General features: G+C 44.4%; 2 protein-coding genes across 2 annotated transcripts; both read left to right on the top strand.

Moving 5' to 3' along the window:
• The first annotated feature begins 410 nt into the window (after window positions 1-410).
• Window positions 411-4,323, top strand: LOC138768084 (carbonyl reductase [NADPH] 1-like). The gene is made up of 3 exons (XM_069946122.1): window positions 411-790; window positions 3,078-3,185; window positions 3,772-4,323. Exons 1-3 carry the CDS (start codon window positions 505-507, stop codon window positions 4,206-4,208), a joined length of 831 nt encoding a protein of 276 aa, XP_069802223.1. The 5' UTR covers window positions 411-504; the 3' UTR covers window positions 4,209-4,323.
• Window positions 4,324-14,689: 10,366 nt separating this feature from the next.
• Window positions 14,690-19,222, top strand: LOC138768083 (carbonyl reductase [NADPH] 1-like). Its single transcript, XM_069946121.1, has 3 exons — window positions 14,690-15,065; window positions 18,078-18,185; window positions 18,617-19,222. The coding sequence occupies exons 1-3, from the start codon at window positions 14,780-14,782 to the stop codon at window positions 19,051-19,053; spliced, it is 831 nt and encodes a 276-aa protein (XP_069802222.1). The 5' UTR covers window positions 14,690-14,779; the 3' UTR covers window positions 19,054-19,222.
• Window positions 19,223-19,596: the final 374 nt, after the last annotated feature.

The raw sequence follows: 19,596 nt of genomic DNA, 5'->3' as shown, positions 1-19,596 counted from the left end.
AGCTTCCAGAAATATCAATGAGAGTGCATAACATATGCATATTGTAAAAGAAAAAATCTATGGCTAAAAATCTAGGAAATCTATGGCTACACATGGCGTATGTGTCATGAGCATGGGTCTCCAAACTGCGGCCCTCTAGCTGTTGCAAAACTACATTTCCCATCAAACCTGGGCAGCCAAATCCAAAGCTTTAGCTGTCCAGACATGATGGGAGTTGTGGTTTCGCAACAGCTGGAGGGCCGCAGTTTGGAGACCCATGGTCAAGAGCATTCCCTGGTGTATATGCCTTGTATACTCCATATGTGATCTTTACCTTATGTGACCCTGCAGAACAGTTCTCCTATTTGGTCACTAGATGGCAGCATTATCATAGAGTTGTATAAGAAGGGGGCAGAGCATAGTCCATGTCTGGCTGTGCTTGTGTGCGATGACAATAACCCCAGTCTGTGATCTGCACCTTGCATTTCCGCTGCTCTTCTCCTGCACACAGTAAGAGCTGTCAGCATGGCCGGGGTGCGGGTTGCAGTAGTCACAGGTGGCAACAGAGGGCTGGGGCTGGCTGTGGTCAGGGCCATGTGCAAGCAGTTTAAGGGGGATGTGTATCTGACAGCCAGGAACCCCAAGCTTGGAGAAGAAGCTGTCAAGGCCCTGAATAGTGAGGGGTTGTCTCCGCTCTTCCATCAGCTGGACATCAATGACCTGACCAGTATCCAGGCTCTGCGGGACTTCCTAAAGGAAAAGTATGGTGGTCTGGATGTGCTCATCAATAATGCAGGAATTGCATTTAAAGGTATGTTACGTTGGCTTTGGAACTTCTTAGTGGATAACTTCTGGGCCATGTGTTAGTGCCGGTCTATATGTGTTATGCTTTTCAATGTAAACTAACACAGAAGCACAGCAAGCCGCAGCACCTGGAGTTCTGCTGTCAGGTGTATACAGTGCATTACACTTTACTTATCCTGTACTGATCCTGTATTATACTCCAGAGCTGCATTTATTAATCATATATACATACATGCATTACATTACTTATCCTGTACTGATTCTGTATTATACTCCAGAGCTGCACTCACTAATCATACATACATACATACATACATACATACATACATACATACATACATTACATTACTTATCCTCTGCTGATCCTGAGTTACATCCTTTATTATACTCCAGAGCTGCACTCACTATTCTGCTGGTGGGGTCACTGTGTACATACATACATTACTTATTCTGTACTGATCCTGAGTTACATCCTGTATTATACTGCAGAGCTGCACTCACTATTCTGCTGGTGGGGTCACTGTGTACATACATTACATTACTTATCCTGTACTGATCCTGAGTTACATCCTGTATTATACTCCAGAGCTGCACTCACTATTCTGCTGGTGGGGTCACTGTGTACATACATACATTACTTATTCTGTACTGATCCTGAGTTACATCCTGTATTATACTGCAGAGCTGCACTCACTATTCTGCTGGTGGGGTCACTGTGTACATACATTACATTACTTATCCTGTACTGATCCTGAGTTACATCCTGTATTATACTCCAGAGCTGCACTCACTATTCTGCTGGTGAGGTCACTGTGTACATACATTACATTACTTATTCTGTACTGATCCTAAGTTACATCCTGTAATTCCTTTTAAGGACCAGCTATTTGACACGTTAATATACACAAAAAATAAATTGAGCAGATTGCCCTCAATCTGTAAGCTTAATTGTCTCATGTAGTAGATAAGGGACTAAGTAGATGTAGAAGCACATATATTGGGTTCTAGTCAGGAACCCTGGGGGCTGCTGGTGGACATTCCATTACACCCTATTCTGGTAATATACCCTTGTTACTTTGTTGGCACCTTATACTTATGCTGTGTGTATAACATCTAGGTGTGTGTTTGCCCATTTTTTGGACTAAGCATCACTTTTACCTTCATTTATATCGCACCCTATCTGGTCCACTTGTTTTACCCCCTGCTTGTATGTTCGTTGTTGGGGTTTTTTTTAACATCTTTCCAGTTGCAATTCATTGCTCCTTTCCTGTTTCTGTTCTGTCATATGTGTTTTTTAACTAAATAAACTATTTGTTATATTGAGATAATTCTGAGGTTCAGTTGTTGTTTCTTTATTGGTTTCTTATTTGACACGTCAATTCTTTGGGCGTACAGCGGAATCCGCCAGAGCATATATTTGAGCCTATGGAGCCAGCGGAAAGAAATGTGTGAGCGCACAGGGACCGCGGCGGATTCCGCACTGAGTTTTCCAACACAATTACTCCGTGTGCATATACCCTATTTGTAAAATATAAAACATAACAAAAACATAAACCAGGCTACATCTGCCAACATAACAAAAACAAATGTAAAGCCTGACTGCTCATAACAAAATATATAAATGTATAAATTACTAAATATCAATAATCCTAAGGCGCCCGTTCACACTATGGAATTGGTGCGGAGATTCCGCTCGGAACCCCGCAACAAATCCTGCCTGCTATGTCATGTCAATTCTTTGAGAGGAAAGGCACAGAGGCGGGATTCCACCGATTCCGAAGTGTGAGTGGCCCCTTACAGTAAAGAAACAATTCCTCTTTTTTTTTTTAATATCCGCTTTTCCCAATTTTACCCCTACAATTACTGCTGCTGCTTGTGATAACTAACCCACACTCACACCTGATTTATCATGGTTTACACCACAAGCAGGCACAAACCATGGCAGAGTAGGTGTAGATTTCTGTGCCCACTATGCAACATGGGATTTACTAAGAGGCAAGTATGTGCTGCATTCAGGTGAACAGGTCAACAAGGCAGTACCAGATATATTACAAACACACTTACATTTATTATGCTTTTTTATTATTTTATTATTCTTTTACTACAATGACCATTCATATCATATCCTTTTTATTTAATGCACCGTGAATGTTCTGACTCCCAATGATCAAAAACAGGTGATTGGGCCTGCTCGCCCATTACTGGCAGATGATCAGTTACTTCTCCCTTTGTGCCTATTGAGTCCACATTTAAAAATCACTACTAACTCAACTTTCCATGTTCTGTATTTCCAGTCGCTGACACAACCCCATTTGGCACCCAGGCAGAAGTCACTCTGAGGACAAACTACTTCGGCACACGAGATGTTTCAAATGAGCTGCTTCCAATTATTAAGCCACATGGTGAGTTGTATAGTCATAGAATGGAAGGAACCCACCAGCATCCAGAAATGATGATCTTCACACCTTTATTGAAGGACCAAACAGAAGATATATGTCATTACACCATTTCTGGATGCTGGTGGATTTCTTCTATTCCATATCTTATTGTGGGGTGTTGTTTTAAAGTGAATAGAGTTAAATAGTAATACAACACACTACCTGAGGGCAAGGGTGGTACTGAATGTGCAAGAAATGAGCTCTTTCCTAATCACAGACAACCCCTTTAAGAAATAAAGACACTTTAAAATGTTTTACTACCTCTGGAAAAGCTGCAGAAATGGCAACCAAAGGTGACTTTACATTTTCTTCTCAAACATTGATTTTTCCATGTTATTAACTGTGTATAATTACAGCAATTCACCCTGATTTTTTTTGCTGTGCCCTAGGGATATGAGTGGCTGCCATGTACCTCCATAGCCTGATATTAGGTGGGAGTTCCCTTGTCTCACACTAATGGTGAAGGTTTGGGAGCCTCCATAGACTACAGCATATCTGCTAAACTGTTGAATACATTTTCTGCTTAACGCCATGTCTTGTGCTCTGACAGGAAGAGTTGTCAATGTATCCAGCATGGCAAGCTCCTCCGCTCTCGCCAAGTGCAGCCCTGAACTCCAGGAGAGATTCCGCAGCGACACCATCACAGAGGAAGAGCTGACGAAACTCATGGAGAAGTTTGTGGAAGATGCCAAGAACGGAGTCCATCAAGAAAGGGGCTGGCCAAACACTGCCTATGGGGTGTCTGAAATTGGGATAACAGTGTTATCTAAAATTAAAGCACGAGAACTAAAGAAGACCAGGAAAGGAGATGGCATTCTCCTCAATGCCTGCTGCCCAGGATATGTACGGACTGATATGGCGGGTCCTAATGCTACCAAGTCCCCAGATGAAGGTGCTGTGGCCCCAGTATATTTGGCTCTCCTCCCAGATTCAGCAGATTCACCCTATGGGGAGCTGGTCAGCGAGAAGAAAGTTGTCCCCTGGTAGATGTAACATCTGATACCATGACACCCTTTTGTCAGATGTTGGCCTTAAAGGGGAGCTCCAGTTAAGAAAGATTTAACCCTGTTTAATCCCCACCTATTATCTAAGTTTGAGTATAATAGGAATTGGGCCGTTTGTCTGCAGCTTATCCTGAAGCTGCTGAAAATCCTCACTGCCTGCTCCACTCTGTCTCCACTCCTCTGTCCTCCCCTACCTTCTGAGACAGAGGTCACATGATCTCTGTTTCTTCTGTTTCCAGGCAAGCTGTAATGCCTCAGGTGTAACCCTGCCCACCACTGTTCACCTGTGATCACCTGACCAAGGGGCTGGGGGACAACAGCCTCCACTGAGTAGTATAGGGGAAATGAGACCCTGTTGTTTCAGTTCTCTCTCTAATCTAGATAGATAGATAATAAGACAGTGTCTTATATCAATTTTTGCTCTTAAAGATGCGCTATGTCTTATTTTCATGGGATGTCTTATTTTTCCATGAAGAAGAATTCACACTAATTGTTGGGGGGGGGGGGGGGCATTTATTATATACTGTATAGTAGTTTTCATTAGAAACCAGCATAACCAGACATCCTCCCCACCCCCCTTCTCTTAGCAGCATTGTGGTGGCGGGGGTCTTACTTTGAGGGGATGCCTTATTTTTTTTTCCAATTCAAGTTTTGTTGAAAATTTTTCATATAAGAAAGACAAAGAGACAAGAAGAACGTAAACAGATAATAAACCAAGGCACATAGTTGGCAGTTGCGGCCGAAAGGGTCGGAGCAAGGAAATAACAATGCAACAATATTACAGTATCCTCAGCAGTAAGAATAGTAAATAACCAGCAACTTGAAATCCAGCACAATGTGGAAGTTTCACAAACTTATACATACTAACAAAGGCCAACACTAAAGGGCCTATTGACCGACACGCAAAGACGTATGAGCATGTCACACAAGGCAGTAGGTGAAAAAGCACTAACAAAAAGTAACGAGGGGGAGAAATAGAAAAGGTAGGTAGTCAGAGCCAAGCGGGAGGGGAAGGGAGAGACGGGGAAAGGAGAGAAGGTGTGTGATGAGGGGATGCCTTATTTTAAGCTATCCTATAAGTCCTCCACTATGCCTTATTTAAGGAGGATGTCTTATTTTCGTGAAAACAGGGTAGATAGATAAATAGATGGATAGATCGATTTTTTTTATGGGATCACTGGAGTTCCCCTTTAATACCTATTGATATAACAATAGTTAATTTTTTCCATTATATGTAGTTTCATATAAAAATAAAGTGTGAGGGTACCTGAAATGTATGGCTTCCTGATCTAGTTTCATATTGAGTAGTTGTGGCACGAAAGAATATATATATATTTATATGCTATATGTAAGCTCCCCACAGAGAGGCAATGTAAAACATTGAAGATAACAATCCTATACTAGTGTACAGACCTGCTTCTTCTGGAGTTTTTTTACATTTAGGCCCAGATTTATCAAAGGGTGTAAAATATTTGCTGGTGTAAACTGCCCACAGCAACCAAATCAGCTATGATTGGTCGCTATAGGCAGTACACCAGTCTATATTTTGCACCCTTTAATAAAGTACTTGGGCTCGTGTCCGATCAATTCTGGTGACTGACATGTTGAAAGACAAATGACTCCTATAGCAGAGATATGCTGCCGTCGCTCTATTGAACAGGAGCGGCGGCAGCAGACAGCTGTTATATGCCACGGGCTGCCAGGACGATCAAGCGATTCTAACCCCATTAAAAATATACTTGCAACTAAACTGGCACTCTTGGCACATTGGGTTTTAACATGTTGGGTGCAACAAGTTCAAAGGATGTTGAGTGAACAGCCACACTGATACTGTTACATCAGAATTCACAAGTGGAATTAGGTCTACATTCGCCCCACCAATTCCAAGTGGTAGCAACTTGGACCTACTCCAAATAAAAACTTTAATGTACATGAAGGATTCCCCCCAATTTGTCGTCAATAAAAAGTAGTGTTCGATAAACTGAAAAAATGGGAGGATATCATAATAAAAATAGCAGAAATAGGGTTATTATCCATAAGGTCTGTAAATTAAATTTACAGACCTTACCAAGTCAGTATTCTGACAGAGAAAATGGCAGAAAAATGACTGCCTACATTTCCTAAGTATCAAAAAGTCTCTGGAGAGTCCCCCTGGTTGTCCCAAAGTTTCTGGGGTAGGATACATCTTAGAACCTCTTTCTAAGTATCTGGATTGCAGGGGCGGATGAACTTTACCATAGGCCCCGGGCTGTTCACCAAGCCTGGGCCCCCCCACCCCACTGTAACTATGGCAGCACTTGCATAGTGCATAGAGCAGTGATTTTCAACCTTTTTTGAGCCGCGGCACACTTTTTATACTTAAAAAATCCCGGGGCACGCCACCAACCAAAATGGCACAAAATTACACTAAAACAGTACATATTATACATATAGTTAATAATATAGATTCTAAATGTATTTATACTCAGTGTGAAACCTGGGCCTGTTTTCTTCTCCCCACCATACTTCTCCCCCCTACTTCTCTCCTGTGCTTCTCTCCACCATACTTCTCCCCCCTGCTTCTCTCCACCATACTTCTCCCCCCTGCTTCTCTCCCCCATGCTTCTCTCCTGTGCTTCTCTCCACCATACTTCTCTCCCCCCCGCTTCTCTCCCCCATGCTTCTCTCCTGTGCTTCTCTCCACCATACTTCTCTCCCCCCTGCTTCTCTCCACCAAACTTCTCTCCCCCCCCCGTCTTCTCTCCGCTGTTTCTCTCCCCCATCCCCAGGTTTCTCTCCCCCCTGCTTCTCTCCCCTGTTTCTCCCCCATCCCCAGGTTTCTCTCCCCCATTGTTTTCTCCTGTTTTACAGGGGCACCATAGTTTGGGGAACTTTCCCCGCGGCACACCCGACCATGTGTCGCGGCACACTAGTGTGCCACGGCACACTGGTTGAAAATCACTGGCATAGAGGATAGATAATGCCATGATATTCCTGATTTGTGCAAAATTGTGGTAAAAAAGCAGTGATTTTTTTTTTTTTTTGCAAATTATGGCAGAAGTGAAACCAGGAGACAATGCACCACTGAATGTATAATTTTTTTGGGTGGCCATGGGACCCCCAGGAGCTCTGGGCTCCAAGATACCGCCCAAAACTGACCTATTATAATCCGCTACTGCTGGCTTGGCTCTTAAGGCCACCACTTAAAGGGAACCAATCACACTAAAATTGGGCATTAAGGTAAGGAAACGTGCTGGTACATCAGCCAGCACGCTTCCTAACCATCCCCCTGTCTCCCCCGTCCCATGAACATTCAGCCCGCAAAGTTAGTTTAATCGTGTCCCGTGCTCTATGCAAATTACTATACAAGTAGTCACGGTGGGCGGGACGGCTGTTCGAGTAGTCACGTTGGGCGGGGTCTTCGTCAAGTAGTCACTGGGTCCTGGGCCGGCTCCTGCGCTGTAATCACGCCCCTCCGGGCGTGTTGTAAAGCGGCGCCTGGTGACATCACTCGGGGGGGGGGGGGGGGGCGCATTGCATGTCGGCCACGCTGACGTCTTTACTAAGCTGCGCATGCGCAGTGCAGCCTGAGAAGAAGCTGCTGTACTGCGCTTGCGCGGCGTAGTACAGTAGTGGCTTCACCCACTGTACTGCGCATACGCAGCTTAGTAAAGACGTCGGCGTGGCCGACGTGCAATGCTGCCCCCCGAGTGACGTCACCAGGCGCCGCTTTACAACACGCCCGGAGCGGCGTAATTACAGCGCAGGAGCCGGCCCAGGACCCATTGACTACTTGACGAAGACCCCGCCCACCGTTACTTCTCGAACAGCCGTCCCGCCCACCGTGACTACTTGTATGGTAATTTGCATAAAGCGCGGGACATGATTAAATTAACTTTGCGGGCTGAATGTTCATGGGACGGGGGGGACAGGGGGATGGTTAGGAAGCGTGCTGGCTGATGTACCAGCACGTTTCCTTACCTTTATGCCCAATTTAAGTGTGATTGGTTCCCTTTAAAGGATTGCCACCACTAATGAAAGACACAAATGAGCTCTTGGTAGCCATTAAGGAAGAGGGGATTTTATTAGGATCCATAGATGTAGAAGGCTTGTATACTCGTATACCTCAGAAATTAGGTGGCGAGTGTATAAGACATTTGCTATTGGAAACAGATAAAGTTAAGGAAATGACTGAATTCATATGTAAGGCTGTAACTTATATTAGAGAAAAATTCTTTTCAGTTTGATACTACACAGTATTTACAGAGGCATGGAACGGCCATGGGGACTCCATTAGTTTGTACGTCGGCTAATTTATATTTAAAAGAGAAGTCAGATGATTTTGAAAAATTGCCAGCAGGAATAAACAATCATTACTTACCTCTCCCCATGTCCCTGAAGTGCTGTGTCACACACTACAAGATCCCTGTCGTCACAGTTCAGGGGAAAATACTTGACCCAGCTGATGGATTGCCCACGCAGCCAATCAGTGACGGTCACTGACAAGACTTACCATAGCCCAGGAGTTGAGCAAAAGGTTGAAGGCCAGAGGTTTAGTGATGAGCGAGTCCGAGCTTGGTACTCGTTCGAGTATTAGGGTACTCGATGGTAAAATCTCATCATCCGTTTCCTGTAAGTTTGGGCGCAATTTCTTAGCCAATCAACATGCAGGAGACTCTTTGGTACATCCTGTGATCACGTGGGACCCATACATGTCGATAGCAGCGATTGGTTGGCCAGATCAGATGACCCTGCCATATAAAAATTGTGGCCGGCAAGGCTCAGCTCACATGTATGCTGGAAGAGATTAGGGACAGAGCTGCTGCTTGTCAGGGAGGGGAATTAGCATTCCAGTATGCAGGGAATACTAGCGAAACAACCAAAATCGTTATTTTTTTGTATTACTCCAGACTGCTGGCTGGGACTTGCAGTGCTGCTACCACGATTTCAGCAGCACACTGTGGTGATCGGCTGCTGAAAGAAAGGGGACATTAGGTGTTGCACACAGACCCCTAAGAAGTGCTCAGTACTCTTTTACTATTTTGTGGCTGGTGGTGCTGCTGTCGTACATTGTATTGTAGTACACCTGCATAGAACTTCACTGCTCATTGTCCTGTCTATCAGGTGCCATACACCACGGACCACCACTTACACACAGGCTCTATACGACAGCCTCCAAATACTAGTGTGACACTGACCACCAGTGGTCAGCCACCAACAGATTGTATACCACAGCCTCCAAAGAACTAGTGGAACCACTAGAATATTTTCTGATTTCTGTATTTCTTACTCAAGGCATATCTAAGCTCACTAGTGATTGCACTGTGTAATGGTGCGTTTACACAGAAAGATTTATCTGACAGATTTTTGAAGCCAAAGCCAGGAATGGATTTGAAAAAGGAGAGATTTCAGTTTTCCTTTATGACCTTGTTCCGTGTTTATAGTCCATTCCTGTCTTTGGCTTTTAAGATCTGTCAGATAAATCTGTCTGTGTAAACGCACCATTAGGAGGTGTCACACAGTGGTGTATAGGTGCAGCCACCAACAGATTGTATACCACAGCCTCCAAAGAACTAGTGGGACTACCAGTATATTTTCTGATTTCTATAGTTCTTACTTAAGGCATATCCAAGCTCACTACTGATTGCCCTGTGTGAGAGGGTGGCAGACAGTATATAGCTGCACTTGCACACCCAGACTCTATGCGACTACCTCCAAAAGTAGTCTCAGTAATATATTTTCTTGGCTTGCTGTGATCTTTAGTGCAGCTATCTCAGTCTAAACTGTGCAGTGTCCATAAAATGGTGAACCCCAGGGGTAAGGGTCGAGGAGTGGGGTTCCAAGCGATGCAGTGGGCAGAGGCCGTGTTTCAGAGCAGGGTGACACAGCAGCACCCATTGAGGAAGGAGCAGTGGCACATGGCATACATTCACTCCCTAGCTTCTTTGCGCAACTTCCAGGGTCTCATGGTAGACCGATATTGAAACCGCTGCAGTGTGAACAGGTGATGACGTGGATAGCGGATAATGTGTCCAGTAACTTATCCACCATCCAGTCTTCCACGCAGTCCGCCAACGCTACCCAAGGGAGTGGAACCCTTGCTCCAGCAGCTCAGCCTCCTTCCCCACAGCCTGGCCCCTCCAGGGAAAGGAGGGATTCAGATCCACCACCATGCTCCCAGGAACTATTTTTTGGACCCTTCCCTGAGTCTGAGCTACCTTGGTCACTCTGTCATCACCGCCATGCTGTGTGTGGCATAATTTTTGGGAGGCTCACCTGCTACCGCTTCTACCTTGGTCACTCTGTCATCACCGCCATGCTGTGTCAGGCCTAATTTCTGGGAAGCTCACTTGCTACCTCACTCACTTTTATTGGTTCTCTATGTCCTCACTGCCATGGTGTGCCAGACTAAGTTTTTGGGTGATTTATATGCTACCTCTGTTTTAATGGTTCACTGTGTTCTCACCGCCATGCTGTCTCAGGCTAAATTTTGGGGTGCTTCATATGCTAACTCTGTTTTAATGGTTCCCTGTGTTCTCACTGCCATGCTGTGACAGGCTAAGTTTTTGGGTGGTTCATATGCTACCTCTGTTTTAATGGTTCTCTGTGTTCTCATTGCCATGCTGTGTCAGGCTGAGATTTTGGGTGGTTCATATGCCTACCTCTGTTTTAACCAGGCTGTTGCCCATAATTTGGCATAATGGTGCAATTAGGCAGCCTCAGAGGCATCCATGCATTCTGCCCCTGCTGTTTCCTGTACATTTCGGTGGTGAAACGAGCACTCGAGTATTGGGAAATATTCGTCTCGAGTAACGAGCACCCATTTTAGTACTCGCTCATCACTACAGAGGTTACCCTTAGGAGGTAGTTAGAAAAGTGTACATGAAAGCATCCAGCCAATATTGAAATACTTTACTATATATTTAAAAGAAAAGAAAGCAAAAAGATGGTACTCAGGCCAAACCTAGATTTGATTTTCTTTCAAATTAACCTCTTAAGGACATAGGACGTACCGGTACGTCCTATGTCCTCACTTGCACTTCAAAGCGGGGCCGCGCGGCGGCCCCGCTTTGAAGTGCCGCGATCCCGGGTGCCGCGTGTAGCCCGGGACCGCCGCTATTAGCGGGCACGGTCTGATCGCCGTGCCCGCTAATTAGCTAATCGGAGGCAGCTGTCAAAGTTGACAGCTGCCTCGGATTACCGGAGGCAACGTTTCCCTGGTGTCTAGTGGGGAAGATCGCTCCTCCGGGACCTTGTCCCGGAGGAGCGATCTCCGTTACTGATGCCGGCCGGGGACGTGTCCAAGATGGCGCCGTCCTCGGCTCGGCACTCGTTTACTTCCGGCTGCAGCAGCCGAAAGCAAACGAGTGCCGATCTCATGGATCTCTGCAGCATATCTATGCTGCAGAGATCTCAATGAGAGATCACAGTGTATATACTAGAAGTCCCCCAGGGGGGCTTCTAGTATATGTGTAAAAAAAAAAAAAAAAAAAGTGTTGTTAATAGTAAAAAGCCCCCTCCCCTAATAAAAGTCTGAATCACCCCCCTTTTCCCAGGTTTTAAATAAAAGTAAACAAATAAATAAATAAATAAACATGTTTGCTATCGCCGCGTGCGTAATCGCCCGAACTATTAATTAATCACATTCCTGATCTCGTACGGTAAACGGCGTCAGCGCAAAAAAATCCCAAAGTGCAAAATTGCGCACTTTTGGTCGCATCAAATCCAGAAAAAATGTAATAAAAAGCGATCAAAAAGACGTATATGGGCAATCAAGGTACCGATAGAAAGATCAAATCATGGCGCAAAAAATGACACCTCGCACAGCCCCATAGACCAAAGGATAAAAGTGCTATAAGCCTGGGAATGGAGCGATTTTAAGGAACGTATATTAGTTAACAACGGTTTGAATTTTTTACAGGCCATCAGATACAATATAAGTTATACATGTTATATATCGTTTTAATCGTAACGACTTGAGGAACATGCATAACAAGTCAGTTTTACCCCAGGGTGAATGGCGTAAAAACACATTTCCCCCAAATAAAAGAAATGCGTTTTTTTTTTCAATTTCACCACACTTCGAATTTTTTTCTGGTTTCGCAGTGTACTTTATGCAAAAATTCAGCCTGTAATTGCAAAGTACAATTAGTGACGCAAAAAATAAGGGGTCATGGGGGTTTCTAGGTGGAAAAATGCAACTGCTATGGCCTTTTATGCACAAGGAGGAAAAACCGAAAACGTAAAAACGAAAATGGGCCATGTCCTTAAAGGGTTAAAGAGTCACTGTCGTATTTTTTTTTTTTTTTTTTTTCCAGAAATAAATAGTCCAGGCGATTTTAAGAAACTTTGTAATTGGGTTTATTAGCCAAATATGCCATTATCTGCATTTAAAAGGCCTTTTCCCAGGTCCCCCCCCCCTCCTCTTTTTCATCCATTATAAAAAACAAAAGGAAATTGTGACTTGTTGCATCAGACACAACCCTGTCTGTTCTAGGGAGAGGGGAGGAGGGAGTTGAGAACTAGAACTAGAGATGAGCGAACCGGGTTCGAGTCCATCCGAACCCGAACGGTCGGCATTTGATTAGCGGTGGCTGATGAAGTTGGATAAAGCCCTAAGGCTATGTGGAAAACATGGATATAGTCATTGGCTGTATCCATGTTTATCAGACAACCTTAGAGCTTTATCCAAGTTCAGCAGCCCCAGCTAATCAAATGCCGAACGATCGGGTTCAGATGGACTCGAACCCGAACCTGGTTCGCTCATCTCTACTGAAAACAAAGGATTAGAGGCAGGAGCTAGGTGAACTCTGTATTCAGAGGTCAGAGAGGTCAGTGGTGACTGTCAGAGGAGATAGAGGGTGATGTATTTGTAGATTAGCTCTTTGTTGTCTTTGTTGGTGTCTCCAACCTGTGTCTCCTGCTCCACTACTGGCTACAACACTGGAGCCCCACCAGGGGGGAGAAGCGACCAGCAACATCCACTGCAGCAACCAGGACCTGCACCTACAGAGACTGAGTGCCTGGGGACTACTGCACACAACATCTCTTAGGTAACCTACTGTATATAACATGTAAAATACACTACTGCACCCAACATCTCCTGGATAACCTGCTGTACATAATATGTAATATACACTACTGTACCCAACATCTCCATTGTAACCTGCTGTTTATACCATATAATATACACTTCTGCACCCAACATCTGCTACATAACCTGCCATACATAACATGCAATATACACTATTGCACACAACATCTCCATTGTAACCTGCTGTATATAGCATTTAATATTATACACTACTGAACCCAACATCTCCATTGTAACCTGCTGTATATAGCATGTAATAATATACACTACTGCACCAAACATCTCCAGGATAACCTGCTGTATATACCCACCGCCTAGTGAAGGGTCATTTAAAGGGGAACTCCAGGTAGAGGTTAAAAAAATGAAACTTCTGCAGAAGCATAACGCATTACTTACCTGTCTATCCCAGTTTTGAAACTACCAAAAATCCATTTGTTTGGGGGGGGGGGGTCTGTATTGTGTTTCTGTACTTCCTGGTTGAACAGTTCCAAGATAAAGTACTGGTTCCAGAATGCAATGCTTTTCCTCAGCTGTTCATCACAGTGCCAGAGAAGTTACAGCACCTGCTTCTGGCCGGTCAGAGATGGTGAATCACTCAGGGGATTGGGGGATCCAGCCAAGCCTCCTGTGACATCACGCCCTGCCCCCTGTCTGTATCATCAGCCTGCACTCAGCAAACACACACAATGTTAGACAGAGGCATGGAATATTTGTCTCCTAAGGTGGGAGAGCAGTGGGAGCAGGAGACAATGTGAATTGGCACAGAGGACATTTTTCTTCACTACCTGGATTTCTATCAGCTACCGGTGTGACAGAACCGCACAGATCCGGTAATACATTATATAGACACATCTATATAACCTTTAATGTACTTTTAATAGAAAACAAATTTTCCTTATGTGGAGTTCCCCTTTAATAGAGAAGATTACTGGCAATACAATGCAATAGGGGACTAAAAGTATACTACTTCTAATAATAATAATAATAATAGATATTATATAAAGTATACTACTTCTAATAATAATAATAGATATTATATTATCAGAAAAAAATAAATATATATATGTATAATTTTAAAGATAAAAGAGGTTGGTCAGAAATGCTGTTGTATGGTCACCTCACCTTTATGCCCCATATTGTGATTGAGAGGCTTTGTTAGCATTTTAAGTTTTTACAAGAACACAGACTATGCATGCAATGGTGAGTGCCCTCAATTCTCTTTTTTCATTGTTTGCCATATTGTGATTAAAAAAACTCAACATATCCAGTGTGAACTTCACCCTATGTAACCCTGCAGAGCAGTTCCACTTTATAGTCACTAGATGGCAGCATCATCACACAGTTGTATGAGAAGGGGGCAGAGCATAGTCCATGTCTTGCAGGGAGGAGCTGTGCTTCTGTGAATATACAACAACTCCATTCTGTGATCTGCACTTTGCATTTCCTCTGCTCTTCTCCTGCACATAGTAAGAGCTGTCAGCATGGCCGGGGTGCGAGTTGCAGTAGTCACAGGGGGCAATAAGGGAGTTGGGCTGGCTGTGGTCAGGGCCATGTGCAAGCAGTTTAAGGGGGATGTGTATCTGACAGCCAGGAACCCTAATCTTGGAGAAGAAGCTGTCAAGGCCCTGAATAGTGAGGGGCTGTCTCCGCTCTTCCATCAGCTGGACATCAATGACCTGACCAGTATCCGGGCTCTGCGGGACTTCCTAAAGGAAAAGTATGGCGGTCTGGATGTTCTCATCAATAATGCAGGAATTGCATTTAAAGGTATGTTACGTTGGAACTTACTCAATGCAAACTAACACTAGAAGACAGCAAGCGGCAGCACATGGAGATCTGCTGTCAGGCGTATACATGACGTATTACTATTCTGCTGTTAGAGTCACTGTGTACATACATTACATGACTTATTACTATTCTGCTGCTGGAGTCACTGTACATCTCGACTTCCCTTCTCAGCCACATCTCTTCATTATTGCCTTCAGGTATCTGATTTCTTAGCAGAATTCTTACCCCATGTCAATTCTCTCGGCGGAATGCGTAATCTGCCCGTGCATAGAATAGTGTCTATGGCATGGGCAGGGGTGTGCGCCGCCATGTGTGGGTACATGCAGCAGAATCCGCCGCGGGTCATATGCGCGGATTCCGTTGTGTGCACGCACCCTCATAGAGCGCCCTCACTCCTTGAGGGTAGCTTTATACTTAACGTATTGCAACGGATTTTCTGCTGCCACCTCTGTCCATGTCAGGAACTGTCCAGAGCAGCAGCAAATCCTCATAGACACCACTCAGCATGACTGTGCATTTCTAAAGCAACCACAGCAGATGCAGACTGCTATAATATATACTTCCTGCAGGACATAAAGCAGCTAATAAGTACTGGAAGACTGTAGATTTTTAAATAGACTTTCTGACACCAGTTGATAAAAACTAAATTCTCCAAAGAACTCCTTTAATTGCATATTTAGTCCAGGCTCCAGTCCTTTGTAATTCTTCCTGAAGAGCAATAAATAAATTAGGAATTTGGCAGTTCCATAATGGAGGGGGCAGACTTCCCATGTGCACTGGCACCCACCTATTCCCCTCGCCCTGTTCACGGTCTATAAGACAGCTTGATGGTTTACCCCTTTAAGAAGGATAAATGTCCTCGAATTTGGTTTGTTGGAATGGGTCCAACTTCCTTGAACTTTGGATAAGAATCTGCAAAGATAAAGTCACTGGAGAAGTCAGGAGTAAATGTGTCTGTGGGCAACAATTTTGACTTAAGGTACCCCTGCCAATGTGGAGGGCTTGTGGTACTCTTTGGCATTCGCTGCACCCATACCTGCATCACTATACTATAAGGCCGGGTTTACATATGTCCGGCGGTGCGGCGGCGTTTCCCTCCGGCGCAGGAGAAAAGCGCCGGAGGGAAACGCATCTTTGAACTGATCCCATTGTTTTCAATGGGATCGTTCAAAATGTGCGGCGGGAAATAGTGGCCGCCGCATCGCCGGACCGTCGGTGCGTTAGGACGCATCTTGCAGCGTCCTGGCAGACCGCCGCTCCGGTGATGCGGCGCCGCACCAATACAATGGAATAGAGCGCCGGATGCCTCGCCGGGCAGGACGCATGTCGTTCGGCTCTGGCATCCGGCGTTCAGTCAAATAGTACACAAAATAAACATATATCTCCCCCTGTGTGCTCTCCCCCTCCCCTATAGTCCCCCCTTGGTCCCCCAGTAGTATATCACCCCCCCTGTTTCTCCTCCAGTAGTATATAGCCCCCCTGTTGCCCCCCCAGTAATATTTAGCTTCCCTGTGTGCTCTCCCCCAATTAGTATACAGCATTGCTGTGCGCTCTCCCCCAATAGTATATAGCCCCCCATGTGCGCTCTCCCCCTCCCATATAGCCCCCCTGTGCGCTCTCCCCCTCCCATATAGCCCCCCTGTGCGCTCTCCCCCTCCCATATAGCCCCCCTGTGCGCTCTCCCCTTGTAGTATATAGCCCCCCTGTGAGCTCCCCCAATTAGTATATAGCCCCCGTGCGCTCCCCCGCAAATCCCATTGAAAATGACAGGAAAACATACTGGGGAAAAAAATGTCAACTGATGAGCGCAACTTGTGACAACTGATGACAACTGATGGAAACTGATGGCAACTGATGGTTTTTAATGAAAAGACGGATAGAAAAACTGATGACAACTGATGCATTTTTGGCATCAGTTGTGACATCAGTTGTGGTCAGTTTTTAGGCAAAAAACGCAACTGATGCCAACTTATATATGTAAACCCAGCCTAAGTAGTGTCAGTGTAAAGTATGTGCCGAATTGTCCTATTCTTGTGAACAAGGCAGTACCTGATTTATTACAGACACACATACATTTATTATGCCTTTTTATTATTCTGTCACTACCATCACCAATTATGTCATATTTATTTAGTACACCACAATTGTTCTGACCACCAATGATCCAAAGAACAGGGGAAGGGTCCTGCTCCCCTTTTGTATACTGTGCTACACTTTGCATGATTGGAATACACATATACACATTAAATAATCCAGTTTATGTGTTGTGATGAATTAACACAAAACATGGGCAGGACGGACTAGTGGAAAGGGACAAGGACGAACATGTGGGTGTAGTGATAAGGGTGCGGGCAGAGGCCATGGGCATGTTGGTGGTAAAACAGAGCCTGCTGCTAAGGGAAAATGAGACCACCACTAATGCAGGTTCCCTGGCCTCTGTTCCCAGTTAGCAGGGACATGCAGGATGCCACTGTTGAATTCACAGCGGTACATATCGTGTTCAGTCAGTTTTCTATTTTGTCCATTTACGCTAGCAAAGGGACTGAATCTGTGAATCCTTACTCTGATCCTCCAGTTTTAGTTTTGGATCTGTTACTTGTCACAGTTTCTGAACCGCTCAACATTTCAAATTGAATTGGAACTTGAAATTTAAATTTAATTTTTTTTTTAGAGAGTAACCACCAGGCCCTGGCCCATAATTTTTACAGGGTGTACATAAGGCTTTCCTTTATGTGTATGGTAGTGCCTCTTTCCTTCTAATTTTTGGCAGCCCTTGCACTTGGTGCATAGTCAGTCCATCATTCAAATTTTAAAGCGACTCTGCTCTATTGTCCCATTGTCTTTGCTCGAGCATTGAAAAAAGGTTGAATCGAGTAACAAGCATTTCAGCATTTTAGTACTCGCTCATCTCTAGTCCACACCGAAGGTGTGCAGCTAAGTTTTGCCTGTTATTACCAACTCTCATGTAACTTCTGTGTTCTGCTTTTCCAGTCGCTGACACAACCCCATTTAGCACCCAGGCAGAAGTCACTCTGAGAACCAACTACTTGGGCACACGAGATGTTTCCAATGAGCTGCTTCCTCTTATTAAGCCACATGGTGAGTAGTATAGTTATGGTTATAAAGTATTTAGGTGTCTCTTCACCAGGGGTTAAAATGTAAAGAGGAGCCGTGAAATATTAATAATTTACTTAGGGAATATAGACTCTTTGTAATTTTTGACTACTTTTTTAAAAGTGACAGGAATTGCAACCATATTTCACTTAAAAAAAAATCTTTTCAAAAAATGTCTTCTTAAAAATGGATTTTCCTGTGTTAATAATTGTGTGTTATGATAGTTACCCCAATCTTTTTTGTTGAGCCCCCTAGGGATATGAGTGGCTGCCATGTACCTCCATAGCCTGATATTAGGTGGGATCTCTCTTGTCTCACACTAATGGTGAAGGTTTGGGAGCCTCCATAGACAACATATTATTTGCTAAACTGTTGAATACATTTTCTGCTTAATGCCATGTCTTGTGCTCTGACAGGAAGAGTTGTCAATGTATCCAGCATGGTGAGCCCCTCCGCTCTCGCCAAGTGCAGCCCTGAACTCCAGGAGAAATTCCGCAGCGACACCATCACAGAGGAAGAGCTGACGAAACTCATGGAAAAGTTTGTGGAAGATGCCAAGAACGGAGTCCATCAAGAAAGGGGCTGGCCAAACACTGCCTATGGGGTGTCCAAAATGGGGGTCACAGTGTTGTCCAAAATTCAAGCACGAGAAATAAAGAAGACCAGGAAAGGAGATGGCATTCTCCTCAATGCCTGCTGCCCAGGGTGGGTGAGGACTGATATGGCGGGTCCTAATGCCACCAAGTCCCCGGACGAAGGTGCTGTGACCCCGGTATATTTGGCTCTCCTCCCAGATTCAGCAGATTCACCCTATGGGGAACTGGTCAGCGAGAAGAAAGTTGTGCCTTGGTAACTACAAGAAAAACGCTGGGATTAAAACCAGGTGCTTGGTAGATCCAAAACCACAGTGCCCTTATGTCAGATGTTGTCCTTAATACCTATTGATATAATAATGGTTATTTTAACCATTATATGTAGTTTTTTATGTAAAAATAAAGTGTAAAGTGTCAGGTTACCTGAAATGTATGGTCTTGTTTTCTGCTCTGGTATCATATTGTGTGATTGTGGCACAGAAGAAAGTGTGAGATCTCATCTGTGCGGTAGGACTCTTAAAGGGATATTTCCATCTATAAGAGTTATCTCCCATCCACAGGAGGTGATAAGTAGCTGATCTTGGGCATTCCTTAGCATTTTGAGAATGACAGTCCAAGCCTACCATTACAAAAGAGCAACAGGTCTGCCGCTGCTCCATTCATTCTCTATAGCCTAGTGCTATATGCTGTATGTGCTATATGTAAGCTCGCCACAGAGAGGCAATATAGAATCAATCATTACATTTATTTATAAGTTAAACATTCAAGTTAAGAATCCCATACTAGTATACTGACCTACTTTT

Source organism: Dendropsophus ebraccatus, chromosome 11 (assembly GCF_027789765.1).
Source record: "Dendropsophus ebraccatus isolate aDenEbr1 chromosome 11, aDenEbr1.pat, whole genome shotgun sequence".
Taxonomy (NCBI): domain Eukaryota; kingdom Metazoa; phylum Chordata; class Amphibia; order Anura; family Hylidae; genus Dendropsophus; species Dendropsophus ebraccatus.
The sequence above is the reverse complement of the archived record's forward strand: the minus strand, read 5'-3'. Positions and strand labels throughout refer to the sequence as shown.